Source organism: Pseudonaja textilis, chromosome 4 (assembly GCF_049901715.1).
Source record: "Pseudonaja textilis isolate UNSWEBS1 chromosome 4, rPseTex1.2, whole genome shotgun sequence".
In the NCBI taxonomy this organism is placed as follows: Eukaryota; Metazoa; Chordata; class Lepidosauria; order Squamata; family Elapidae; genus Pseudonaja; species Pseudonaja textilis.
This window is the reverse complement of record NC_141993.1, coordinates 90,041,026-90,068,942: the sequence shown is the minus strand read 5'-3', so window position 1 is coordinate 90,068,942 and position 27,917 is coordinate 90,041,026. Positions and strand designations below refer to the sequence as shown.

Below are 27,917 nucleotides of genomic sequence, written 5' to 3'. Positions count from 1 at the left end.
AACACTGAAGTTGTTACCTAGTTGGGTAATGAAAAGTCTGCCAGAAAACCACCAAGCTCAGACGGTATCCAAGGACCCCACCCCTCATGTCAACCCTGAGCTACAAATATTCTTTGCTGGAGCCAAAGGTCTGCCTGAGTAAAATCTGAGGAAGGCCTAGCATGGCTGCACCGCACCGGACTGTTCAAAATCAGCCGAGATGCTGAGCTGAAACCGCACACGCCGAGGACGATATCCGAGAGCCCCAACTCAACGGCTTCAACGAAACACACGTGGAGGCTCCGTTTAGGCCCTTTAATCTGTCCTAGACAGTTTTGCCGAGACACAAATGATAAAACATTTTGCATTTTTACAGCAAGGGGGGGTGGGGATGGGGGAAAAAAACCCAAGAAAAAAGCCTACAGAAATGTATAAGGAAGTTAAATTTTGTACATGGGTAAAACGTTATAAATTCGGATGGGGGAAATACATGGACACAGGGTCAACTCCCACATTTCTTGTTGCTTTTTAAAAAAAGTTCTTATGCGCGGCCAGGCAGTCGGTTGGCTGTTTTTCTTCGCGGAGGGGAGCCTTCGGAGAGGCTCCTCGGGGACTGCGGCGTGTCTTGGAATGTCCTCGGAAGGCTCTGTCATCTCTCAAGGCGACCCAACTAAAAACCCCAGAGTCCTTTCGGATGCAAAGGAACGCCCGCCCGCTTCAGTCGTCAAATTTGATCTTCTTTCCTTGTGGTTTGTGGTCGCCGCCGCCGCCTCGACCTCCCCTGAAGCCGCCACCTCCTCGGCCTGGAACCATGAAATAAAAAGGAAAGTGGGTTAATTTGGCTAATCTTCAAAGCTAAGAAGGAAAGAAAAGGGGTGAGGTCGTCCATGAATTAGGGACCGCAATTGGGACCAAAATTTCTGTTGCTAAGCGAAGTGGGTGTTAAGTGAATTGTGACCCATTAGGATATAGACTAGAAAGAGAACAAATAGAAATAGAAATGAAATAGAACAGAAAGCATAGAATATACACAGAATAGAAATGAAAGAACAGAAATAACAGAACAAAGAGAAAAGAATAGAACAGAAATAAAAGAGAAAGAGAAAGAACAGAACAAACAGAAATAGAAATGAAAGAACAGAAAAAAAAAGAGAAAATAGAAAGAAGAGAATAATGAAGAACAGAATACAGGATATTCTTTATGGGCCAATTGATGGCCTTGATTGGTTGGACACACAAGGAATTTTATCTCCAGTGCAGAAGCTCTCAGTGTAGATGCAAACAACAAAGGTGAAATAATTATAAGGAAAAAGTTTTAACAGGAAAGATGAGAAGGATAACAACAACAACGCAGCCCAACTACACGTCCTAAGGGACGAAATAAGTGCTGTGGGAATTGGACGATCGGCGGTGATGACTTCAAGGGGGAAAAACACTCGTTGTGTCTAGTTGTTGTCGGTGTGCAGTGCCCCCATAGTGGCAGCCAGAGGGGAGGAGTTGAAAGTGTCCAGGCCACGGGTGTGAAGTGGTCTGCAGCCCTAACTATCCCCGTTGAATCTTGCTGGCCACGGTTGCTAAGCGAGTCCCTGCAATTGTTAAAGTGAATCGTGCAGAACACAACTTCCCCCGTGGAGCTTGTTGGAAGCCAGCCGGGAAGGTCGCAAATGACGGTCACCTAACCCCAGAGGTGGCAATGGTCGTAAACACACGCCGGCAACCAAACGGCCTAATTTTGATCACGTGATGGATCATGGGGGGTGCTGTGACTGCTGGGAAGGGCAAGAAAGGGGCCCCAATTCATCTTTTTCAGGACCCGCTGTACCTTCATTCCAACGGTCACTAAATGAACGGATGCACGTCAAGGGGCCGCTCCCTGCCCTGGGATGAACGGTGGAATCGTACGAGGGAAGGATACTCACCTCCGAATCCCCGGCCTCCTCCCCGGCCTCCAAATCCGCCTCTGCCTCCGCGTCCACCTCTGCTGCCTCGGCCGAAACCTCCGCCGCCGCCTCCCCCACGGGGAGTGGCCCCCTTGGGCTTGGCGAAATCGAGGGTCACTTTGTTTCCATCGATCTCTCCGTCCTCCATGGCTTCCTTGGCTGCTTTGGCATCTTCTGTGGAGCTGAAGTCCACAAAGCCAAAGCTGAGAGAGAGAGAAAAAGAGAGAGAGGAGTCACGGCAGGAAACAGACACTCACACGCACACACTTCGGAGAGGGAAGCTGCTGTTGTTGTTCTTCAGTTGTGCTGAAGAGTTTAGTTTAGTTTACTTCTATTGTCACTGCACCTTGTACAGCGAAATCAAACACCACCTTCAGTGCACATTGAAAATAAAACACAAACACACATCCTTAACACTCCACACATTGAATTGAAAACCCCTGATATTCGATTAATATTGCACTAGACAGTAGAATTCAAGAGAGCTACTGCCCTGGGATAGAAGCTGTTTTCCAGCCTATCTGTCCTGGTTTTTATTATTATCCTGTACCGTCTGCCAGGTGGTCATAGTTCAAAAAAAGGCTTCCCAGGGTGAGATGGATCTTTGAGGATGTTTTGGACTTTCTTAAGGCAGCGGGAGCTCTAAAGCTCTTCCAAAGAGGGGAGAAGGCAGCCCAGGATCCTCTGGGCAATGACGTTCACCCTCTGGAGCGCTTTCCTATCTGCCCCTGTGCAATTGGCAAACCATACAGAGATGTAGTAAGTTAAGATACTCTCTATGGTGCAGCGGTAGAAGGTCTCCAGCAGTTTTGCATCCAGTTGTTGTTTCCTGAGAAGCCTCAGGTAGTAGAATCTCTGCTGGGCCCTTTTGACCAGGGCTGCAATGTGAGCCCCCCCAGGTCAGGTCCTCTTTTATGATGGTGACACCCAGAAACTTAAAACTGGCCCAGAGCTTCAAAAGGCCAGGTCCCCATGGAGACAAACTAGAACAGATTGGCACGGCGCAGCTTATACAGGTAGTCCTCCACTTACCATCACAATTGAGCCCAAAATTTCTGTTGATAATATTTGTTTCAGTGAATTTTGCCCCACTTTAACAACCTTTCGGGCCACAGTTAAGTGAAACGCTGCAGTTGTTAAAAGTTAGTAACACAGATGAGTGAATCTGGCTTCCCCATGAGAAGGGGACGACGTGACCCTGGGAGACTGCCACCGTCACAAATGTGAGTCAGTTGCCAAGCACCTGAATTTTGCTCACATGAACTCGGGGTGGTTGCAATGGTCGTTAAGCGTGAAATAGAATCCTTGAAGAAAGGACGCAGGGGAGGAAGTAGGGACAGAATGGAATGGGAATGGAGAAAAGTAGAATATTTATTTTAAATAATTAAACGGGGTTGTTAAATTGTCCCACAGCAGAGTTTGGCTGTGGGGTGTTGTCCCATTCTGATGTCAGACAACCTTGAAGCAGGTGACGGCAGTCTGGCCACCATATCATAGCGCAGCACAAGCCAGCATTCAGGTGGCAGCCGACGCAGAGCATGGATACACAACTGCCTTCCCTCCCCTTCCGCGTAGCCGCAAAATGAGCTGGCTGATGTTTTGTTAAGCCTGAGCTGGAAGCTAAATCCAGAAGTGGACAAAGCCTTTCCTCGTCTTCGCACAACCGGCTGCTCAGGAGGCGCCCAGTTGGTTCCTGCAGGAGAGACCCACATCCTACAGAGAGATCCTTCAAAACCAAACTCAGGGCTACAAGAAGCTGGGCTGGAGACCTGCTAGGTTGCCCCTCCTGCAGAAGACCTCAGAAAAACTTAAGAGCAGCTCCCCCCTCCTTCCCTTAAAGGCCGCAGCCGAAAGCCCTGCGGACGGTCACCCAAAATGTGTCCCCATCACTATATCGGTCTCTGGAATTTCCCTGACAAGCGACGAACTGGCCGGAGGCCCTTGTAACCATGTTGTCCCGCAGCCGTGACAGTTAATTCATCCCAAGGAGGTGGAGACTCTCGAGGGTGTGTGTGTATGTGTCAGGGCCGAGGGGTTTACTCTTCTTCTCGTGCGAATCCGTGGCCTGCCACTGAATGCACAAAGCAGGACGGAGCTCATTGAGAAGGAAAAGCGGTTTCCGACCTCTGCAGCAGTTGGCGCCCCGAGCGTCCCCCTGCTCGCCTCGCACCTACCCTTTGGAGGAGCCGGTGTCCCTGTCAGTCACTATTCTCGCCCCAATGCAGCTATCGAACGACTCTCTCAAGGTTTCTTCGGTGGTTTCCTCTGACAGCCCTTTGACAAACAGGGTTTTGCTTTGCTCTGAATGGCAGGAGGAAAGGAAGTGGGGTGGATAAAAATCGATGATTAAAAAAAAAAAAAAACCTGAACTTTTGTTTGATTTAAATTGGATTTTTTTTTTTAAATCAAATGTATCTTAATAAAATGCTTTTGGAGTAAAAAAAAAAAAATCTACCTAAAGATAAGTTTTCCATTTGAGATACATTAACAATTTAAGTTTATTCAGTAGGAAATGGGAGCTTAGTTTTGTGGCGTATGAGGCTGTGGATTCTGCAATATTGGGACTGTCGGTGAGTCGATAGCCAGGTCAGAGGAGGAGCTGCATGACAGCGGCTCTTCAGAAATCACGGTTTAAATCGAGTTGATTTAAATCAATTCCACCCTGAGATAAAAGAGTGGTTTGGAGAAGCTGGAACTGGGACTGTCTGATGGGGATGGCACATCTCCCCTGGCGTATTCAGAAAGGCCAGAGGCTGAGGACGACGCTGTCTCAGGCCCCTCAGGCACTGGGGGAGGTGGCTGACCGGGCGCTAAGCGACCTGCCTTCCCAGACACACGGGGAGGACCGGCTGTGGGGACTCGAACGGACCTTCTCCAGCCTGCACCTATTTAAGCCGGCCTGCACCTATGATCAGCCCTGGCCCGGAGAGAAAGGAAGGGCCCTCTTTAATGCTCCAGGTTAAGGTAGCCAACCTTTTACTTACGACTAAAGCCCCCTTTCATGTTTGTATTTCTGTTCTGTCCGCCCGAGTTGCTGAATTCTAGTCTGATTGTGCGGCCTTCGATCTCTGTGTTGTTGCAGGAGTTCATGGCTTCCTTCGCATCCTCAGCTGTGGCGAAGTCGACGAAGGCATACCTGTTCCAAGGGAAGTGGGGGGGGGGTGAGGAGGGTCACCAGAGGAACTGCGGGGCCCAAGCGTGCCAAGCGCCTCCCGCCTGGGCTCCTCCTACTCACCCTTTGGGTCTCCCCTGGTTGTTCTGGGGAATCCTGATGGACGACGCTTTCTCAAAGACCTCTTGGAGGCTTTCCTCGGTCGCATCGTAAGAAAGGTTGTTCACCACCAGCGTCTTGGATTCTACCCCTGTGCAAACAAAAACCCCAACAAACAAACCCCACACTTCCAATTGAGAGCAGTCTGCCACTGAGAATTAATACAGGTCATCCTCACTTCAGAGACAACTGCAATATCGAACGTGGCCTCGGTGGCACAAGGGTTAGGGTGCAGCACCGCAGGGCACCTTCTGCTGACTGCCAGCCCCCTGCAATTTGGCAGTTCAAATCCCACCCCAGGCTCAAGGTTGACTCAGCCTTCCGTCAGTGGTGGGATTCAAATACTTTTAACAACCGGTTCCTCTCTCCTAATGAGTTCTACCGACAACCGGTTCACCAAACGGCTCAGAAAGTTAACCACCGGTTCTCCTGAAGGGATGCGAACTGGGTGAATCCCACCGCTGCCTTCCATCCTTCCAAGGTGGGTAAAACGAGGAGCCAGATTGCTGGGGGCAAGAGGCTGACTCTGTAAACCACTTAGAGTAGGGCTGTGCTAAAAGCACTGTGAAGCGGTATACAAGTCTGAGTGCTACTGCTATTAAGTGGTCATTAAGTGAAACCGTGCTTTTTTTTAGCAATAGCACTCAGGCTCATATATCACTCCGTAATGCTTTACAGAATTCTCTGGGTGGTTAAACAATGTAGAAGCATTTTTTGCATATTGCTCCAAACCATCAACATGGGGGGTGTCAAAGTGACCCCACCCCACCCCAGCTCCGTGAAGGGAAAAAAGTCACGAAATGTCACTTGTTACTCTCTGGTCTTATATAAGTAGAAATAAAGATGACTGGATGTTGGAGAATGGAAGGATTTATACTCCTTGCAGACAGCTGGTCCTTTGCATCCTTGTAGAGGGTCGTTGAGGCCACTTGGAGGTTTACCTGTCATCTAGATCCCCATTTGACTGATCTTGGAAGGACGGAAGGCCGAGTCAGCCTTGAGCCGGTCAGGATTAAATTCTAGGCTGTGGGCAGTTTGCCTGCAGTGCTGTATTCTAACCATGAAGGAACGAAGGGCTCACCGAGGGCTCATTTTGATCTTACTTTGGCATGACAGACTTGCAAAGGTCTACATATGATGCAAGAATTGGAAAGTTATTTTTTCATCATGGTCGAAACTGTGAACCGTTCCTAAACGAGTGAATAGTGGGAGAAGTCTTCTCTGGAGCGAAGCGGTGGTTAGAATGCAGTACTGCAGGCTAATTCTGCTGCTCCTTCCGAGATGGGTAAAATGAGGACCCAGAGTGTTGGGACAAGAGGCTGATTCACCTGGTTAGAGAGGGGCTGGAAAGCACTGTGATGCGGTATGTATATGTGTTGTGGCTCCGGGCTTGGATTCAGCTCCTGTGACTGATATGAGTTCAAGTGAAGAGGTCATGGCAGAACAATATGAGCCGGCCTGGCTTACTGATTGGACTGATAACCAGGATGAGGAGATGGACGTGACAAAGGACGACAGACCTGATGTATTAGAATTGTCAGGACCTTTGACCTCCTCTGGTTCCTTATCTGATCAACAGCCGGGAATGGCTGACAGGGAAGTTTTGAGAGTCTTCTAGTGGAGGTGAGAACTTGGAAAATTTGTGGTTAAATGTAAAAAATAGAAGATGGTTACAGCAAGAAGCTCTGAGACTGGAGATTTATTGCCAGGACTGGTTTGCCGGACAGAGTAAAGATTTATGCTGTGGTTTCTGCCAGCTGTTATCTTGTAAGACTTCTTTCCGTTTGATTTAATTGTGAAACGGCTGCTTTCTGCTTTGTTCGTTTGAATTTTGAAGGGGAGTCATAACATATAAGTCTTAAGTCACCATCCTCTTTTAATGACCCCGTAATCCTTTGAGAGGTGGAGCCTGCTCAACCAAACGGAGCTAGCAAGAGTGTTTAATGGCCAGATGCCCTTCTTGTTGCCAATGTGGAGTTTTTTCCCCCCAGCAGATATATTCTTATTATGCATTTCCAGAGAGAGAAATACCTACCTCCACCTAGGATCGAACTCACAGCCTCCTGATTGTGAGGTGAGAGCTTCACCTCTAGGCCACCGCACCACTAGCACGTTAAGTCTCAAGTGCTATCGCTAAACCAAGGGTTCTCCTTGGGTGAATGAAAACCAAAGTGTTCCCCCCTTGCCTGGTTAATTTATTCTGGAGGCCTCTCTCCGCAGTAGAGGCAGCTTTGGGCACCCTGAGTGGATCCCACCTGGGCCTCTTACCTGAGGCGGCTCCCTTGCCGGGTTTCCTGCTATCCTGATGGCTCTTTTCACCTACGTAGTCGAGGACAATGGGGCGTCCGTCGATCTCCATCCCCTGCTTCTCCAAGGCTTTCTCTGCATCAGCCTCACTTTGAAATTCGATGTAGGCGATCCTGGAACGAAAGGGAAGGAACGGCTTTGTCAAAGGCTGGTTTGGGGAAGCCCTGTTAAGAAGAAGCGGCTTCCCTGCTCCTACCGGTAGCCCTCGACTTTTCGACCACAACCGAGCCCAAAATACCTATGGCTAAGCAAGAGGCTTCGTTTTGCCCCGTTTTTACAACGTCCCTTGCCACGGTCGTTAAATGAACCACTGCAACGGATTAGTAACATGGTTGTTCAGTGAATCTGGCTTCCCCTCTTGACTGTGCTTGTCGGAAGGTCGCAAAAGGGGATCACATGACCTTGGGACACAATGCTCCTAAGTATGAAAAGTCCCCATTTCCCAAGTGCTGTAAAACTTTGAACAGTCAGCAAATGAACTGTTATAAGTCAAGGACTACCTGTATTCCTAAGCTAACTTCCAAGAGCAGTTGTTAATTCAGGTTGTTCCTTCAGGTTTGGCTTTTATTAAGCTAATTCAACAAATAGGAGTAATTTTTAGGGATCTTCCCTAAAAATGAAATGAAGGGTTCATTTCAGGAATTTCAGGGTTCATTTTGGCCTAGATGTTAATATGAAGAACGCTTATTGTATTCTTATGAATCGACATAAAATTTAACCTAATAACTAATATATAATTTATTGAATTCTCCAAATCTTACAACATTGACTACGTGTCTAACATACCCTATTATGATGTGCTGGTTCTATATAATTTTATTACTGTTATACATCTGCTCTGTGCCATATCCAAAATAAATAAATAAATGTTCATTTAGTTTCACAACTAGTTGATCTGTCGGGTGGTATGGTTTCTCTTCTAGCTCGATTTTGCATAGTTAATCTTTAGCAGAATGGCCACAGGAACTCCAAAATAAATTACATCTACACGGAGATTTTAAAAACAAAGACTTTCACCGTTACGTGGATGTGATTACAATGACAGAATGCCTTTGAACTATTTTTTTTTTAAAAAAGGGAAAGCGGCACGAATCTCATTACAAAGAAATAAAAGAAACAGACTGGGCGCCTTCTTAAGAGCAACATACCCTTTGCTATTCCCGTCCTTGGACACCAGCCTGACCTCAATGGCCTCATCAAAGGCATCATACAGTTGAGTCTGGGTGACACTGTAAGCGAGGTTCTTCACGAAAATGGTCCTTGCTTCTCTCTCTAGGAGAAAAAAAAAAAAAAAAACCCCACCGCATATTACAACATTTAGGCCATTTCATTGGCACGCTGCTGGCCAACCAGTCAATCAAAACTGCCACTTATTCAAAGAAAAAACTGGCCACCAAAAAAAAAAAAAGAAAAAGAAAAAGTCACAGACATACAGAATTTCAGCAGGACATCCATGGATAACCCTGCTATCTGACCAAGTTCTTCAAGGCTTAGTAGCTACCAGAATAGGCACCGCTGGGCTGGAAGGGTAAATTTTTTCCAGCCGGTGAATATATTTTCCTGTTCTTTTTAGTGGAACTTCATCTCAATCTGGGACCCAAGGGGTTTTTTTACCTTTTTTTAAGGTTAACCTCTTGAGTGTGTCTCTGCTGCACCTTGAGTTGGGTTTGCCTCCTAGCACTGCCTAGGGCCCTGTCCTTGGACAGAGTGTTCGGAGGTTTGCCCTGGCCTCCTCCTTCCTAGAATGGGATTGTCTTAAGGTCATCCAGCTGGGCTCCTGCCCAAGGTAGGACTTAGAACTCACCTTCTTCTCCCAGTTTCTCGTCTGATGCCTGAATTACTACGGCCTTAATTGCTGCATCAGGGACATGGTGTATATATATACGGTGCTGCCAAACAAAATATGTGAACTATACTACCGCTCACCTTTTTTATTCTCCCAAAGGCTCTCTTTGCTCTTTGCTTTTTCTAGTTTCATTTCCAGGCCCATCAGTTTTTTCCCGCTTAATTTGAGTGCTTTATCCAGTTCAGCTTCGGAGGAGAAATCGACATAGCCAAACTTCCTGCATGACAAAGGAAAGATGTTCAGTTTAAAAAAAAAAAAAAAAAGCACTCAGCACACATGATTGCTTTCTCAAGTGGAACTGCTACCCAGTTTCAAGCAAATTAAGATAGCTGGACCTCTACTTTGGTTGCATCGTTCTTGTCATTTGTAATGTCCTATTACTTAAAGTGCTAAAGGGACAGACACAAAAAAACTCACCAGGCCACAAAATGTACCTACAGGGCACATAAATACTGAATCTTAGCAGACCGTATGCTTCTAAATGCATTCCACCATCTCCACAAAAGAAGCACACAAGAGACTGGGCATAATGCAAGCATGAACACCCCAAAACTAAAAGAAGACGATCCAACCGGAATTTTTTTTTTTGCCTTCTGAAATGCAGCCAGAGTATTTCTGAAGAGCCATACAAACCAAGAAATTTTACAAAAGTGCTTGGTGCTTGGCAAGCCAAAAGATGTACTCATGTATTCATACTGCTAATCAGGAAGCTTTCAAGAGTACTATTATTAATAGAAGGTCATAGTATTTAAAACAATATTCCTAAATCGGAACGCTGGCAGGATTCGAGAGATTGTAAGGTTACAGGCATTAATTCATAAATGCAGTAGAGCAATTGAACCATATCTGAGCACCTTTGCAATTACACGCTGGTATTTGGTTGTCTCTTGTAAACAAGATGGGTGGGGCTAGACCTAAGGGATGCCTCTCTCACTGGCCCGCTCATTTGTTCAATGCCTGCTGCTTTAACTCAAACCTCTATTCCCAGATTACCCCATCAACAAGTAGACGCTTTCAAAAGGGACATAATATCTGTATAAACACAGAAACACCCCAATCATGAAAGGCAATTTGCAATGAGGCCCCAGAACTGTCCAGTGCCAGTTCTGGTCCTCGTACGAAAAAAAAAAAAAAAAGATGCTGAAGCTCTAGAAAAGAGTACAGAGAAGTGAAACAAAGGTGATCAGTAATCTGGAGGCTAAACCGTGGGATGAACAGCTAAGGGAACTAGGTATGTCTACTCTAACAAAAAGGAGGATTAGGCGTGACAAGGATCGCTGTCCTCCAGGACTTGAATGGCCGTCACAGAGAAGTGGTGGGTTTTTTCTCTCCAAAGCACTCAAGGGAAGGTCGAGAAGCAATGGGGGAAAGCTTATCAGATGCTACCTGGTTACTAAGGAGGAGTTTTCTAACAGTAAGGACGATTTTATCAGTGGAAGAGTTTCCCTCCCAAGAGTTGTGGGCATTCCATTGCCGAAGGTTTTCAAGAAAAGTTTGGACAACCCTTTGACTAAGATGGCATATAGGGACTCCTGCCTTGGGCAGGGATTGGACTAGAACAGGGGTCTCCAACCTTGTCAACTTTTAAGCCTGGAGGACTTCAACTCCCGTAATTCCCCAGGCAGACCCCTGGACTAGAAGACCTCCCGAGTCCCTTCCAGCCTCTATGATTCTGGCCCCTCTGCAGAACATAATAAAATCATTATTTCTCATTATTTGGAAGCTGCATTTTGTGGATAGAAGCCTAAACTGCATTAGCCTTTTTTTTTTTAAAGCAGCCACGCTGTACCGTTCACTCATGTTCAGTTTGCAATCAATTATAACTCCAAGTCCATTTTTACCCCTAACCCCATCTCAACACATTTCTGGTTTCTACCAGTTCATTCCACCCAGTTTTGTACTCTTTGGTAAGCTCCAAGCCTTTTTTTTTTTTTTGACTTAAATTAGCCACCTCCCATAAGTCTATGGCATTTACAAATGTATAAACCATTTTTCATTCGGCAACGGAATGTCTGCAAAACCCAAGGTACAATCCCCGCGCCTCTAGGATCCACGAGGTTCGGAAAGGTAGCTTTAAAGTTAAATTTTTACATTTTTAAAGGAAGAAACACCCCCCCTCCCCCAATATTTCCCACTTGGTGAAGTTCTTACCTTGAATTGCCAATCCTGACTTCTTGGACTTGAAGGTCCCTTTTGGCGAAGAAGTCTCTGATGGCGGCCTTGAGCTCTTCAAAGTTCTTGCTTGCATTGAGGTTACTCATAAAGAGAGAGAAGGCGGCCTCTGCAGAGGGAAAGAAGGGGAGGTCAAGGCATCTGCTAAGGCACCCCCAGGATTAGCAGGAAGTGCTGGTGGAAAGACGCAGGGGACATTTCTTAAAAAAACTCCGTGTTCCTTGCTACTTTGGCCTGTTTTATACAGCCAACGTGCAACTTTTGGGAAAAGCAGGACAGCAATGCGGAATTACACGTAGCCCTTGACTTACGATTGTTAACGGTGATCAGAATTTGTCACAAAGGGAGACATTGGTTAAGGGAGCCATTGTCCCATTTTACAGCTTTTCTTTCTATATTCGTTAAGCGAATTCAGCGCAGTTGATTGTTAAACACGGTTTGTTCAGTGAATCTGGCTTCCCCGCTGACTTGGCTTGTCAAAAGGCCACAAAAGTGGGTCACGTGACCCCCCCCCGGGACGCTGCCACTGTCGCCAAGTACGTGCCCGTCGCCAAAGCGTCTGAGTGTAAATCTTGTGACCATGGGGATGCAGCAATGGACATAAACGTGAAAAATGTCTGTCTCTTTTTTTTCAGTGCTGTTGTACCTTTGAACGGTCTCCAAACAAACTGCTGTAATTTGAGGACTACCTGTACTATCCTCTAATAGAGTTCCTCAACCTTTCCACGTTGGTGGCCTGGAGCTGTGGGGGAAGAGGGGGGGGATGCTTTTGTGGGAGGGGCAGGTGCCTGCAACATCTGAGAGTAGGGATCTGCATGCATGGACCAGCCAGCCACTCATGTGGCCCGGCTGAGAATAGGCTGTGGATTGCTAGTGGGCCACGGCCCACAAGTTAGGGACCCCTGCTCTGAGGGACAATTGTTAGGAATAACAAGGTTACCTAACATAGTTTGGGTAAAATAATACATATAAACTATGATAGTAAGTTTAAGTGTGTGTCACTTTAAACTGCAAAGCATGTAATTTTGGGTGCGGTTGTGAAACCGCCATAAGAGGGAGCAAGAGAACCTGACGATTCCTGCTAATTGCTGGTTTGATGGTTTGTTAACTGCGTGTTTTCCCTACTGCTGAGTTGCTGAAGGAAGAAAGGAGGTTTGACTTCTTCATCTCTCTACTGCCAGGAGATATATTACTGGACTGATATTTGTAAGTTTACTGACCTCTTTTTCAACACTGGACTTTGCAACTGAATAATCCCCGGTTGGACTGAACTAGTGAATGATACTGTATTTCCCCATGTATAAGCCACCCCTTTTTTCCAAAATTTTCAAGCCCCAAAAGTAGGGGGGTGGCATATACAAAGCAGGTACACTTTTTATACGTGAAAAATGCATAAAATAATAAAGTAGGAATAAACTGGTTTTCCAGCAGTATGCTATACTTTTTTGTAAAAATTGTACATGATGATACGATTACGAGTGCGAGTACGCGATAGAAATGCATACGCTAGGCATCAGCCTGAATGCTTCGTTCCTACTCTCGTTCCGATGCGTAGATTGCTAGCGTCGCCCGCACCGCTTTCGGCGTCATGACCGAAGTTGTAGATCTAGACGTCGAATTTTGTTTCTTTGTAAATTTTCTTTCTTCATAACTTGTTTCTCTAATAAAATATTTTTTTCAAAACTTCACAGTCCAAAAATTGGGGGGGTGGCTTATACAAAGGGGGTGCTTATACATGGGGAAATACGGTATATGGACTGTTTTTGACTATGCTGTAACTCTTGCTGGAATAAACTATTTAACTAGCACAGTGTATGTTTTATTGAGTGCAAGCTACAAAAACGTTTATCTCACATATTATGCCTGCCTGACTGCCGTGCAGATTCTGCTAGGGTGTATCCCTAACAATAATTTATATACTGGGGGCAGACCAGCAAGAACCTAACGATTGGGGCTAATGATTCACCCTCCTACCTTTACAGGAGGCCCTGATGGCACCATGGTTGAAGTGCATATTGCAGACTGACTCTGCCTTACTGCCAGGAGTTCGATCCTGATGGGGCCTTCTGAGGTCGGTCAAATGAGGAGCCGGATTGTTGGGGGAAATAAGCAAACGACGTTTTCCCACTGTAAACTGCCCAGAGAGGGCTGTAAAGGGCTATGGGGCGGGACAGAAGCCCAAAATGCTACTGCTGTTCCTGAACTTAGAATGTCTTGTCGCCTATTTGAAACTTTCAGGGACGTCAAGAATTGGATGATTAAAATATCCGAAGCCAATTTAAGGATTTAATGAAGAGAGAAGTAATGATTAGCAATTCTGTTGGGGGGGGGGGTATGGGGTCTTGCAGAGGGCGTTCACCTTCTGTTTTCTTCTTCTTGGCATCCGGGGCACCTTTTTGCTTGGCTGATTCCTTCTTTCGTTTTCCGGGAAGAGCGTCTGGGGAGTAAAAAGGCAAACAGGTGTTTTGTTTTTTTTTTTTAAATTCATGTATACAGGAAAAAAGCCCGCAAGACAAAGAGTCCCCAAAAGTAGCACTGGATCAGGACTTGACTATCTTGAGGATTTGCTCATGTGTGATTTTGGACCACATCAGTTCAGCGAGAAATCATCATTTCCAGTTTGGGGTGAAAAAGAAAATCCACCTTGGGCTTCATGCAAAAGCAGCGGGACAGGTGAACTCACCTTCCTCCTCGTCCTCCTCCTCCTCCTCCTCCTCCTCCTCTTCATCCCCTTCCTCCTCGTCCTCTTCCTCAGAGTCTTCCTCTTCTTCCTCAGAATCCTCCTTCGCTGGAGCTGCCTTGGCAGGGGTTGCCTTTGCTGGCACAGCTTTCTTCCCCTTCGCTGGAGTGGTCTCCATGGGCTCGTTTTCTGACTCTGGAGCCGGAACAGAAGGGCCGTGGAAGAGGCCAATTCTCAAGGATCACCTTCTCCTTCACCTCTCTCTGGCATCTTTGGCTTAACCCCTCCCCTCCCCTCCCGAAAACGCCCTGCCAATCCTAATTAATGTCAAGAGAGGAGTCCCAAAAGGTGCCTTTTTTTTTTTCCGAGGAGATAACTGGTTTTTCTCTCGAAGACATTTCTCTTCTCATCCAAGGAAGCTTCTTCAGCTCTGAACGGACGGTGGGGGATGGAAGGATTTATACTCTTGTAAGTATGAAGGCAGATAAAGGAGCGTAAATCCTTCTATTCCTCACACTCACTCAAAGCTGAGGAAGCTTCTTGGATGAGAAGAGAAATGTCTTCAAAGAAAAAACAGAAAGTCCAGTTGCCTCCTGAAAAAATAGCACCTTTGGGACAACTGTGACCTGGATGACCGAGAATCTCTATAGACATAAAGAGAGAAGCGGAAGAACATAAAGGTGACCCTCAACTTACAACCACAATTGAGCCCCCAGTTTCTGTTGTTAAGTGAGTTTTGAACCATTTTATGACCTTTCTTGACACAGCTGTTAGGCAAATGATAGCAGCCCTTAAAGTAGTAACACGGTTAAGTGAATCTGGATTCGCCATGGCTTGTCAGAAGGTCACAAAATGTGACTGCATGACCCCGGGACACTGCGACCGTCATAAATAAGGAGTCCCGTTACCAAGCATCCAGATTTTAATCAGGTAACCATGGGGACGTTGTATGTGCGAAAAACGCCCATATGTAACTTTTTTTTCTGTGCTGTTGTGACTTTGAATGGTCACTGAATGAAATGACGTAAGCCCTCAAAAGCGAGGACTTACCTGTAGGCTCATCGGCTGCCATTCTAAAATTCCCCTCAACTCAAGACAATTAAAAAAAAAAAACCTGTTTAAGAGCTACTCCTTTTCTGTAATTTGACTTAAGGGCGGGATCAACACATCAGATCTTACACGAGACATCACCGGATCAGTATTAAGTCCCAAAACTCATCACTTGTGCTGATGTTTTCCTACCACCCCTTTTCACAATAAGTCCCCCTTGCCCTCCCTGCTAATTTCCTAAATTTAACTGCTCTCCCCTTCGTTCAACCCAATTCAGTTGTAGTCGGGTTTGTTGCAAAGCAAAGGAGCGCGAAGTCTTGTGGAATCCGCTTTGGCCGGCTAGCCCTTCTTCGTAGCTTTTGTTAGACTCGGGAAGCCGCGCATTTCTCAAGGAGACGTACCTTCATCTTCGCTATCCTCCTCTTCGTCCTCCTCCTCCTCCTCCTCCTCCAGTTGCTTCAGATTGGCAGGAGCTACAGGCTTCTTCTGAGGTGCTTGGGCGACCCGTTTTTTCACCGGCACAGCGGCAGGTTCCTCCTCAGATTCATCTGTATTAGCAGTTTTAATTAGATTAGTTCTTAAGTCAATCAACTGATAAAAGCTTACATTTAACAAATTGACCCTCCTTTTGAAAAAGGGTGGGAAAAAACAAACAAACAACAACCAGGGACTCCCTACTAAGTACATTTGTGGGAAGATGTTTTCCAGAAGACGTGGGCTTGGGAGCGCCAAACGTAAGGAATATTGATACAAGCTGTCCTTGACTTACAGCAGTTCTTTTAGCGACTGCTCAAAGTTACCACGGCACTAGAAAAGGGGACTTTGTTCATACTTATGACCGTCGTAGCATTCCCCGTGGTCATGTGATCAAAATGTGGACACTTGGGAACATGATGCTATCCTGGGGACAAGCGATTCCTGCAACAACCTTGTGACTAAGCAGGGATGTAATGAATGCGGCAGGGAATGCTGTAAAATGGGGCAGAACTCACTTAAGAAATGTTTCACTTAGCAACAGAAATCCTGGGCTCAATTGTGATCGTAAGTCAAGGAGCGCCTGCATTGCCATTTATTTGTTTCAGTGTACTGACCACTCAACTCCGGGGGACTCTGGATAGGGCAGAAAACAAAACCATTTACAAACAGGGCCCTCCTGTTTAGCACGTTCAACTTACCTTCCTCGCTATCATCTTCCTCCTCATCCTCATCCTCGTCTTCATCATCCTCATCTTCTTCCTCCTCACTTTCTTCCTTCTTTGCATTCTTCCCGTTTTTGGCTCCTTTGGCAGGGACAGGCGTCTTCTTTGCCGGAGGAGCCGCCGCCTTCTTGGCCGGAGTAGCTACCGCCTTCTTTGCGGGAGTTGCTGCCTTTTTATTGGGAGCAGCTGCTTTTGCTGGGGTAGCGGCTTTCTTAGGAGCAAGCATCTAGGGAGAAAACGCATCACAATAGGCGGAGCCCCCGAAATAAGGGAAATAGGGATTAAAATCCACTAAGGAAGTAGCTTCAGTTAATTATTTTTAAGCTAAAAAGTATAACCTAGCAGGGAAAAAACTACTGTGCAACCATCATTCCATTTAGGGAACAATCATTATCCATATAAACTGTATATTTTCATTTACAGGCAGTCCTTATAACTTATAACCCCTCATTTTACACTTGTGTGAAGTTACAATGGTCACACAATGGGGGTTCACGGTTAATAAAGCCCCCTATCACCATAAATGATTACAGCGATCCCATCGTGTGATCAGTTATCCATCGTGGAAGCATGTGGTCACATGATGTTTTACGGCAGGTTATTTTTTTGCGGATTTCCAGCAAATGAACGGGCTGGGCTAAAGAGCATCACAAAAAAGGCGAGAAAAGTACTTCGGGCTATGTGGATACCTCGACTTCCATTTCCAGTCATTGAAAACTACCTGTGCTTTTATCAGATTTAACAGGTTCAAGCCACGTTGGGGGAGGGAGGGAGAGAGGCACAAAGAAACAGGAGCAGCTTTCAATTCCAATCGTGTTTCTAATATAACGTGAAATGGATTTAAGGCCAAGATTGTTTGGAAGCTCAAAGCTGTGTCCGGAGCCCTCCGTCTTATTATTCTTTGTCACCCACAACGATAACTCTTGTGCAGAAGACTGAACTTGGGAGACAGAGCAAAAGTCCTCCAATTAACTTCCAGGGCTGAGGCTGTACCAGTACTCATATCGCTGCTCCTAGTACAGCACCTTCACCACACAATGGTTCTCACCTCTTCCTCGCTGCTCTCCTCTTCCTCTGATGAATCTTCTTCATCACTGTCATCAATTTCCTTTGGGGGAAGGGTAGTCATTTTCTTTTGCTTAGGCTGATTTTTAACATTCTGCAAAACAAAAAATACGTGAGGTCTTTTCTCATCATCTGGAATTTGGCGGGTCTGGCACAAAATCATAAACTTGTAACATTACATGATTTATATACATCGAGTATATATTTTATAGGTAACCCAAGACAACCCTTCTTGATGCAGTGAGGTCTAGGCAAGCCAATAAGGTTGGATACCCATGATCTAAAATACCTACAGCTAGCCAGGTATTTCAGTCTTTACTGAGTAACAGGGGCTGCAAACTCCATCGCTAAGCAACGTGGTAGTTAAGTGAAGCTTAAGTAACTGGGCCCACTTACTGTCAATTCCAGTAGCAGTCATTAAGTGAATCGCCCATGGCTGTTAAATGTAACATGCAACCGTGATTTGTGGTTTCTCGCCAGCATCATCGATTTTGACTAATATATGTGTCCCAGGATAATGCTGCAGGACCCAATCCGGGTCAGTCACCCAGATCCCCAGATTTTATCTTGAGCTTTCAGGCCCCTGCTGGAGCCCATGGTCAGAGATGTTCCCCGAGGATGGGCTCCGGCCCAAGTACTGGTTCCTGACCCACACTGGATCCTGCTTCACTGATTTTGCTCGCTGGAAATTGGCTGTGAATGTTACAAAGTTATGATGCAAAAATGGGCACTAATTTAGGGACTAGTTGAAAACCTTCTTCCGTGCTGTTGTAACTTTGAACAGTTGCTGATTAAGCAGTCGGTAAGTAAGGACTACCTTTATATGTATTGTCCTATCATATAATGATTTAAGTATTTGGAATTGCAAATAGGTTTTGCTGATAAATGAGTCTTCCACCAATATTTCACTCTGCAATGATTAGTTTTCAGATATTTTATTTGTCCTACTATCTTGAAGGATATTTCATGATTTGAATTTGCTGGGCTGCCTCATCCTTAAAATCTAAAGCACTGAAGTTATATTTTTTTTCAATCACACTAAGTGCTTCATAGCATGAGTGACAAATGGTTGGGTGTCTATTTGGCAGAATTTGTATCAGCCTCCTAAAACAGAAAGATCAGAAATCGTTAGATTGTGAATTTTAGTTGCGAACAAAAATGATGCATTGCAAACTCTTGAAAAAGTTTAATCTCAAAACCGTTTCAAGATGAAACTTCGTGAGATATTCCATTTCAAAGTCTCCCAGTGCTCAAAACACTCAAATTTCGTACTAGAAATGGGTTTTCTGCAAGATTCACCACCTGAAATGGTTCAAACTGAAATATTCTGCATTCTTACTACAGTTCATTTGTATCTAAATAAATCAGATTCTTTTGTCTCTCAGTTTGCTATGCTGAAGTCTTCAAGTCTCCGATATGGATGGTATCAGGGTACAGTATAGAGACACCAATTTTGAGACGCCAATACAAAGAAAGAAAATCTTGATTAAATGAGTTGAACTCTGCTGAAGATAGAGAAGGAATCTTCCATTGAGCAAACTGTATTTATGTGATAAGGAATAACCCCCCCCCCGGGGAACACTCTTGTGGGGGCTCCAACATTGGAGGTTTTTAAGAGATTGGACATTTGTCTGAAATGGATTTCAGGGTTTCCTTGCTTGAGCAGGGGGTTGGACTAGAAGACCTAGAACAGCAACCTAGATAACTAGGGGACTGGAGGCAATCAGTTGTAGGAATTAGGTATGTCTAGTTTAATAAAAAGGACTGGGGACGACATGACATAGCATCTTCCATCTCCAAAGCATCTGAAGGCAGAAACTAATCCAGGAGAGAAGCAACCTGGAATTAAGGAGAAACTTCCTAACAGTGAGGACAACTAACCAGAGGAACTGCTTGCCACCAGAAGTGGTGGGTGCTTCACTTGAGTTTTTAAAGAAGAGATCGGACAACCATTTGCCTAAGCAGCGGGTTGGACTAGAAGACCTCCAAGGTCCCTTCTAACTCCGTTTTCTATTCTACTCTCTATTCTTCATTCCAGTATCTATTCTATTCTACACAGGATCAACTACTTGAACACGGGGTTGGAATAGAAGACCCCCCCCCCAAAGTCCCCTTCCAACTTATTCGATCACCCTGTTATGCACGTGCTTTACCCACCGAAAGCTCCGCACAAACCCCAGGAAAGGCCTTAGGGAATCAGGGCTGCGGGGAAACCCGAGGCAAGTCTACGATCCGGCCTACCTCGATGCCCCCGCTTTGAGGTTGACTTAAAAGTTAGGGTAAGCAGAGGCGCCCCACGGGGCAGCCCGTTTAGGTCACCCGCGGGTGGGGTGGGGGGTTTGGGGCAACAACTTCGAGGGAGCCAAGCTGGGCCCGGCCAGTCGGGCCTCCGTGTCTCGGCCTCGTGGGCAGCCACCCGACTTCCCGCCCGGGTTCCCTTTCAAAAGGGCAGATCAGGGGTGGGGTGGGGGGGTGTCCCGAAGCCTAGGCGGGTGGGCGATCCCTAGGACCGCGGCCTGGCCCGAGGAGGGCTCCACGTGCGCCTCCATCCAGCCACCCACGAGGAATCGCGGCTTCTCCCTCCTTTCACGTGTTCTCGGAAAGGAGTAGGGGTCACGTGGTCGGACGGCGCGCGCGCGCGCGCGAGCGGAAAACCCGCGCGCCAAGGAATACGGGAGGGATTTTTTTTTTTTAGCTTCTCTGCGCGTGCGTAGGAGCGGCGACGTCGGGCGGCAGGCCGGGCGCCTAGAAACCGTTCTCGGCAGGCAAGCGCGCGCGCGTTCTCTCAAATCGCCGGTCCGATGCGTGGAGGGGTGGGGGGTGCCTAGAAACCGCCGAACGCGTGCGGGCGCCCGAGAAACGCTTCAAAGTAAGCGCGAGGAAAGGAATTGAAGGAGGAGGAAGAAAAAAAAATTAAGCGGGCGGCCGCTTAAACCGTTTCTAATTATCATCGTCACCGCTTTGCTTTCTTCATGGACTGCGCGCGCGCGCGGGAGGCCTAGAAACCGTCGCCCCGCGCGCGCGCGCGCTCAAGGCCGCCCGAGTTTACCCGCCCTTGTTAACCCCCCGCACCTTCTCCCGCCGCCCCTCAATAGCCTGGCTGTTTTAAGGCCGCCGCCGCCATTCTCCTCCTCTCAGGCTAGGCCCGCGCGTCTCACCTTAGCGAGCTTCACCATAATGGCGGCGGAGTTGTCCGGATGTTCAGCTGCAGCGAGAAAAAAAACCCCACCTCACGCTCCCAGCGCCTAGCTCGAGTCTCCGCCTGAGCCGAAAAGAGGGAGGTTGAGGGAGCTCTTCGCTCTTTTCCCCGCCCCCGCTGGGTTGCTCTGGCCAATCGGGATCCGCGCGCCCTTACGCCCCGCCCGCTCGGCGGGATGGACGGCCCGCCGTTCGAGCTCTCGCGAACAGCGCACGGCGAGCCAATGAACTCCGTCCCCGCCTCATCCTATCAGAAGCCGCGCCTCTTTCGAAGGCGGGCGGAGGAAACCTAGCCAATGGCATGGCCGAGTTGGCAAGGCATGGCGCTCTGATTGGGGCGCTCTGCTGGGCGGAAGCGGCGGGGTGGAGGAAGTGAGGCTGCACGTGGCGCTGGGTTGTATGCTGCTTTACCATGCGCTTGATCATCATCCTCGCCAAAAACGTGGTTGGCTAGATTGGGGCGGATCGTGTGAACGCAAGAGCCGGTGTCCGGAGACAACTCGGATGGCGAATCTTCCAGTTCTTGGTGTGAAACATTCCTGACAGAACAACCCAGTCGAAGGGGTCTTCAAACTTGACAGCTTTAAGACTTTTGTGGACTTCAACTCCTAGAATTCCTCCTCCAGTCGTCTTAGCTCAGGAATTCTGGGAGTTGAAGTCCACAAGTCTTAAAACTCAAGTTCAAAGACCCTTGATCCAGTGGAATGATTTGCCTCCAGAAGTTGTGGATGCTCCATCGCTGAAGGCCTTTAGGAAGAGATTGGACAGCCGTTTGTCTGAAATGGATCTCCTGCTTGAGTGGGTTGGACTAGAAGACCTCCAAAGTCCCTTCCAACTCGGTCATTTTGTATTCTGAAAGGGTAAGAGCTGGAGCTTTGTTCAATTATTAAAATACCATAAAGAAACATCGTCTGTCTCTTGTCTCTTGGGCGTTGTGGAGAATATATTGGCTTTTTCTGGGGGATTTTGATACTTCATTTGGTTTCCAGGACAGGAAAATTGGCATAGATCTGATAGAACTCAGGCTGCGTTCACACCCTACTTAATCTAGACTCCACATAAAACAATATAATCTTGAAACTTCTTAACCTCTACCTCGATTTTGGGAATAAAAAGTAAAATATTGGAAGCGATCAGCTTGCTTAGTTTTGCATCTTTCAGGGGTTTCTCAAGACAGTGTCAAAACATCCAAGAGTCACAAGCTACTAATAATGAGTCTATCACCTGCACCCCGACAGGACAGACAGAGACTTCAGGGAGTAATTAGGACTGCAGAAAAAACAATTACTACCAATCTGCCTTCCATGGAGGACCTGCATCCTGCACCCTGAGTCAAAAAGAGGGCTGTGAAAATATCTACAGACCCCACACATCCTGGACATAAACTGTTTCAACTCCTTCCCTCAAAATGACGCTATAGAGCACTGCACACCAGAACAACTAGACACGAGGACAATTTTTTTCCCCTGAACGCCATCACTCTGCTAAACAAATAATTCCCTCAAGCACGGTCAAATTATTTATTAAGACTGTATTACTATTATTCTCATCTACAGACCCCTCACACCCCTACAGACCTGGACATAAACTGTGTCAACTTCCCTCAAAACAACGCTATAGAGAACTGCACACCAGAACAACTAGACACAAGGACAGTTTTTTCCCAAATGCCATCACTTTGCTAAACAAATCATTCCCTCAACACTGTTCAACTATTACAAAGTCTGCACTACTATCACTATTAATCTTCTCATCTCTCCTTATCGCCCATCCCCTCCCACTTGTGACTGTATGACTAACTTTGTCGCTTGTATCCTTATGATTTATATGGACTGTTTCCTAGTATGATTTGATTGCTGATTGTACCCTATGACTATCATTAAGTGTTGTACCTGATGATTTTTGATTCTTGATGAATGTATCTTTTCTTTTATGTACACTTAGAGCATTTGCAAATTCCTTGTGTGTCCAATCACACTCGGCCAATAAAGATAGTTTTTAATTTTTTTAATTTGATAATATCATAATAAACCCAAATCACAATCCAAAATATGACAGGTCAATGGGACTTACCCACTTGGTGGATATGCCAAAATATATGATATTCTACAACAGATAGTAACCTTACTGAGTCCTGCTTTAGCCATGAAAGCCAGCTGTGTGACCAGGACAACCCCTCTACCCAGCCCCCCTTCACGGGGTCGTGGGGAAAATAGGAGGAGGAAAGTGTGTTGGATATCTTCACCATCTTGAGTTATTTGTAGAAATAATAAAGACAGGATATAAATAAATACATGAGATTGCCACAGAGCACACATTCAATAAGAAAATAAATGGTGTTTAGACAGAGTGTGAGCGTCTCCCACCAAATTCACTTATGAAATGTTCAACACACACCTTGGAAATTATACAAACTGCCCGATGCTCAATGAAACCGGTTACAAGTGAAAACCTTAAAATAATAAAATATGATAAGAGTAAAATTATTGAGAATTATTGAGTCTGTCATCTGTGCCTCTATAACTGTCTGGTTTGGCTCTGCAACCCAACAGGACACAGACTTCGGAGAGTAATGAGGACTGCAGAAAAAATAATTACTACCAATCTGCCTTCCATGGAGGACCTGTATCCTGCACCATGAATCAAAAAGAGGGCTGTGAAAATATCTACAGACCCCACACATCCTGGACATAAACTGTTTCAACTCCTTCCCTCAAAATGACGCTATAGAGCACTGCACACCAGAACAACTAGACACGAGGACAATTTTTTTCCCCTGAACGCCATCACTCTGCTAAACAAATAATTCCCTCAAGCACGGTCAAATTATTTATTAAGACTGTATTACTATTATTCTCATCCTTCCTAGTACCCATCTCTTCCCACTGATGACTATAACCGTGTTTAGTTCACTTTATTGTCATTTCACCTCATACAACGAAATCAAACACCATTTTCAATGCACATCATGACCAGGAAAATAACCACAAACACACACCCTTCACACTCCACACATTGAACCGAAACCCCCTGACATTGCACCAACACTGCACTTCGTTGCTTGTATCTTTACAATTTATATTGTTATATTCATTCCCTAGTATGATTTGATTGCTTATTAGTAACCTGTGACTATCACTAAGCGTTGTATCTTGTGATTCTTGATGAATGTATTTTATTTTTTCTTTATGTGCACTGAGAGCTTATGCACCAAAGACAAATTCCTTGTGTGTCCAATCACACTTGGCCAATAAAGAATTCTATTCTATTCTGTTCTGTTATTCTGTTCTAAAGTTGGGGAAAATGATAAAACAATCAGACAGGGACAAAAGGAAGCAAACACACAATAAAAACACACAATCTCGTGTTATCGACCTGTGCAAAAACTTGGTCTTTAAGCCCTCTGAAATATCAACACAGTGGAGATAATCTAAATGTTGGAGAACTTTATTAAACCATCATGCAAATAAACAGTTTGAGTTGTTGGGAATGCTATTTGCACCCCACATCCGACAAACCCCGTAACTAAACAAGCTGTGTTCAGGTGATCACATCTGCAGTGTTGTGTGGAGCCTGTGTGTTAAAGTTTCCAGTTTCAGTCCCCTTAATTTCCTAGTGTACAGGTAAGTCCTCGACTTACAATGGTTCATTTAATGACCGTTCAAAGTTACAATGGCATTGAAAAAAAGTGACTTAGGACCGTTTTTCAGAATTACAACCTTTGCAGCCTCCCCGTGCTCGTGTGATCGAAATTCAGGTGCTTGGCAACCGATTCATACTTATGACGGTTGCTGTGTTCCAGGATCACGCGATTCCCTTTTGCGACCTTCTGACACACAAAGTCAAGGGCGGGGAGATTCACTTAACAACCAGGTGGCTAATTTATCAACTGCAGTGATTCCCTGAACAACCGAGGCAAGAAAAGTTGTAAAATGGAGCAAATTTCACTTAACAAACATCTCACTTAACAACAGAAAGGTTTGGGGTCAATTACGGTCATATGTCGAGGACTGCCTGTCATTGAAACTCCCATCTTCTCAGAAAACCTTCCTGTTTTGTAAGTCACATTCATGGAACCTTGAGTAAGGAAAACCAGCTGTCGGACTTGGTATCGGGTGGGAGGCAAATATTTTTACTACCGGTTCTGTGGGCGTGGCTAAGCGGGGTGGCCATGTGACTGTGTGGGTGTGAGTTTTTTTGTGCAGCAACCCCCCCTCCACCACAGTCCATGTTTGTAGCCTCCTGGGCCTCAGGGAAGCCTCCGAGGAGGCCATTTATGCTCACAGGTAACAGCTGATTGTCGGAACAGCTGATCGTCGGGAGGAAAAAAAACCAAATACCATAAGGAGTGACTGGGTGGGGTGAGGCGGGCAGGGGAAAATGTAGTCAGTGATGTCGCGCATGCGCGTGACGTGCATGTGCTATAAGGACTGACCGGATGGGGAGAGGAGAGGCGGATGGAGAAGGGCAGGCCAGCCAGGGACACGCTTTACCAGTTCTCAGAACGGGGCAAAATTGTAACAACCGGTTCTAGTGAACCGGTAGAATCCCACCCCCTGGTTGGTATAGATCAGCGGTTGCCAACTGGTGGGTCGTGGCCCACTGGTGGTCTGCGAGAAAATTTTGGTGGTCCGCAGAGAAATGTCACCCCCAGAGCACCCCCCAAAGCAATTAACCCAGGCTGCAAAGGAACACAAGGCTCTGCCATCCGCATGGCCCGCAGGAACCCTTCCCACCCACTTACTCCTTACCCAGCAAACTTGCCTGCTAAATTGCTATTTTTCCTTTCTTTTCCCCCTGACCATCAGCTGTTCTGTTGTGCAGGGAGATTTAGATTAGCTAGAAAGCAGGAAATCGTTGGATTTCTTTAGATTAGCTAGTAAGAACCTTTAGATTAAACCTTCCTTAGGACTGAAGCAATACAGGCTCAGCTAGTTGATGGCAGAAACACAGATCTCTGAGTGAATCTGTGATTCTGTGAGCAACTCAATCTGCTTGTCTGCTTTGCCTGCTTTGGGGTAAAAGTTGCTCTTTTTTAAATAAAAAAATCAATATTTATATCAATATTTATAATATTTACACAAAAGCCACGCCCAGCCAGTCACATGACCACCAAGCCACACCCACAAGTTAGGCCACACCCACAGAACTGGTTAGTGGGTCCCCAGGATTTAAAATTATGAGTTTGGTGGTCCCTGAGGTCCAAAAGGTTGGCGACCCCTGGTATAGATAGAACAGCGCTTCTGTCTTTCTTTAAATTCTCAGGAAAATATTTAATATTTAAAAGACCCTCTGGAATACTGCTGAGAGAATCTCAAAGACAAGGATCTCCACACTTGGCCATTTGAAGATATGTGGACTTCAACTCCCAGGATCCCCCAGACAGCGTAGAATTCTGGGAGCTGAAGTCCACAAATTTGCCAAGTTTGGCTCTAAGATCAAGAGAAGCTGAGATGTTCTCTCTTTATTTCAGCCCGTTCCTTTCTTGGTCCCTCTGGCTTCCTTATGTCTTTGCATACGAACTGCGACGGCTCCAGGATGTGTGTTGCAAATGCTCAACACAAAACGTGCACATTTGCTGCGGCGTCACAAATGCCAGATAGGAAACAAACAGAAATTCCCTAATGAGTGATTGTAAAAAAAGCCAATTCACTTTTCAGGCAAATTAGAGGTTTCTACTCTCCACCCACGTGTTTCTCAGAAGGAAGATACAAACTCTACGGATTATTATTATTTTTTAAAGCAATTTTAGGTTGAGGTGATATTATGGTTTTCATCCATCCTAAAGTCCTGGGGGAAAAAAACCCCAGGAAGTATCTGGTAACACATTTTCTGATGGACACATTTTTATGCAAAAGTAGGTTTCCACCAGCTGGTGTGTGTGTGTGTGTGTGTGTGTGTGTGTGTGTGTGTGTGAGATATATATATATATGAGAGAGAGAGAGAGAGAGAACACTGCAGGACTTCTTTGTGAAAGTTCCAGGAAACTCATGGAGCTGAATAAGTCCCCTGGTTTGAGATGTTACCACATTGTAAAAGAGATGTTGAGACTCTAGAAAAAGTACAGAGAAGAGCAACCAGGAGGATTAGGGGACTGGAGGCAAAAACATACGATGAATGGTTGCAGGAACTGGGCCTGGCTAGTCTAGGGAAGAGAAGGACCAGGGGAGACAGGAGAGCATCTTCCAGTATTTGAGGGGCTGCCCCAGAGAGGAGGAGGAAGGGGGTCAAGCTATTTTCCAAAGCACCGGAAGGCCTGGCAAGGAATAACAGATGGAAACTGATCAAGGAGAGATTCAACCTGGAAATAAGGAGAAACTTTCTGACAGGGAGAACAAGTTGCGTTTGTAGAAAATGAAGTGAGGCTTGAAATGAAGAGATATTAGGTTGTAGTTTAAAAGAGAACAATTTGTCAACGTTGAATATACTTGCTGGGAATGAAGGGTGAGGTTTCTTTTGATATATTTTCTCTCTTTTTCTTTCCTTTCTTTTTTCTGCACTTTTAAAATATGTTTCTCTTTTTCCCACCTGCATTTTTGTAGCTTTTATTTTATTTCTTTCAGATAACCCTTAATAAAATGATTACAAAAGGAGGCAGGGAATGGGCCTTCTTTGTTGTTAGCACCTGTTGTTAGCATTCTGATAATTTTTAGAAAGTCCTTGAAAATCTAGTCGTTTTCCCCAGGCAAAAAGATAGGACGAGGTGGAGTTTTGGTTGATTCAATGTCTGTCTGGAATCTTATGGAGCTGGGTGGCCTCTGAAGGAATGAGAAAACAATGAAAAAAATAAAATAGTTGCATCCCTGTCTTCTATCAGCTGAGCCAGAAGTGAAAAGTGGCAGACCTCTTGTCAAAACTGCATAGTTTTTAAAAAAAGAAAAAGAAAACAAAGACAATTGCATCAATGGACCTGGGAAAAGAAAATAGAAATTCAGATTTCCACCATTTGGTTGGTAAACTCTGTTTGCTTGTGCAGGCTGGTGGATTCTGGGAGTTGAAGCTCAGACATGTTAAAATTGCTAAACTTGGGGGGAAAAGTTAGTCTACTCCTGTACCTTGAAATTGTTCCTCCCCAAATCCAAAGACTGAGCGGTAGCTTTTAAACATATACCAAGTTTCATTTTCAGATTGGTTGAATGTGGTGATTTAAGCCTTTCTTCCTCCCTCTTTCGCTCCATTCTTTTCTTTCTTTCCTTCTTTTCTCCCTCTC

At 45.7% G+C, this 27,917-nt stretch overlaps 1 protein-coding gene and 1 non-coding gene across 2 annotated transcripts; both read right to left on the bottom strand.

The window, feature by feature from the left end:
* Positions 1–280: 280 nt before the first annotated feature.
* NUCLEOLIN (nucleolin multifunctional protein) lies at positions 281–20,766 on the bottom strand. Its single transcript, XM_026721659.2, has 15 exons — positions 20,668–20,766; positions 17,493–17,603; positions 16,421–16,670; positions 15,647–15,793; positions 14,199–14,390; positions 13,875–13,952; positions 11,495–11,624; positions 9,424–9,560; positions 8,646–8,769; positions 7,459–7,610; positions 5,155–5,281; positions 4,904–5,055; positions 4,094–4,220; positions 1,899–2,122; positions 281–782 (listed from the first exon to the last, which is right to left on the bottom strand). The coding sequence occupies exons 1-15, from the start codon at positions 20,683–20,685 to the stop codon at positions 697–699; spliced, it is 2,055 nt and encodes a 684-aa protein (XP_026577444.1). The 5' UTR covers positions 20,686–20,766; the 3' UTR covers positions 281–696.
* Positions 15,359–15,424, bottom strand: LOC113450482 (small nucleolar RNA SNORD82). The gene has a single exon (XR_003375949.1). It is a non-coding gene; the product is annotated as a small nucleolar RNA SNORD82 (small nucleolar RNA).
* Positions 20,767–27,917: the final 7,151 nt, after the last annotated feature.

Bases quoted from the DNA above. Each gene is read 5' to 3' on its own strand.
- NUCLEOLIN (XM_026721659.2), bottom strand. The intron at 9,561-11,494 runs GTAAGAACTTCA...TTTGTCATGCAG, and splicing joins GTCAGGATTGGCAATTCAAG to GAAGTTTGGCTATGTCGATT. The intron at 4,221-4,903 runs GTAAGTAAAAGG...CCTGCCATTCAG, and splicing joins CATGAAAGGGGGCTTTAGTC to AGCAAAGCAAAACCCTGTTT.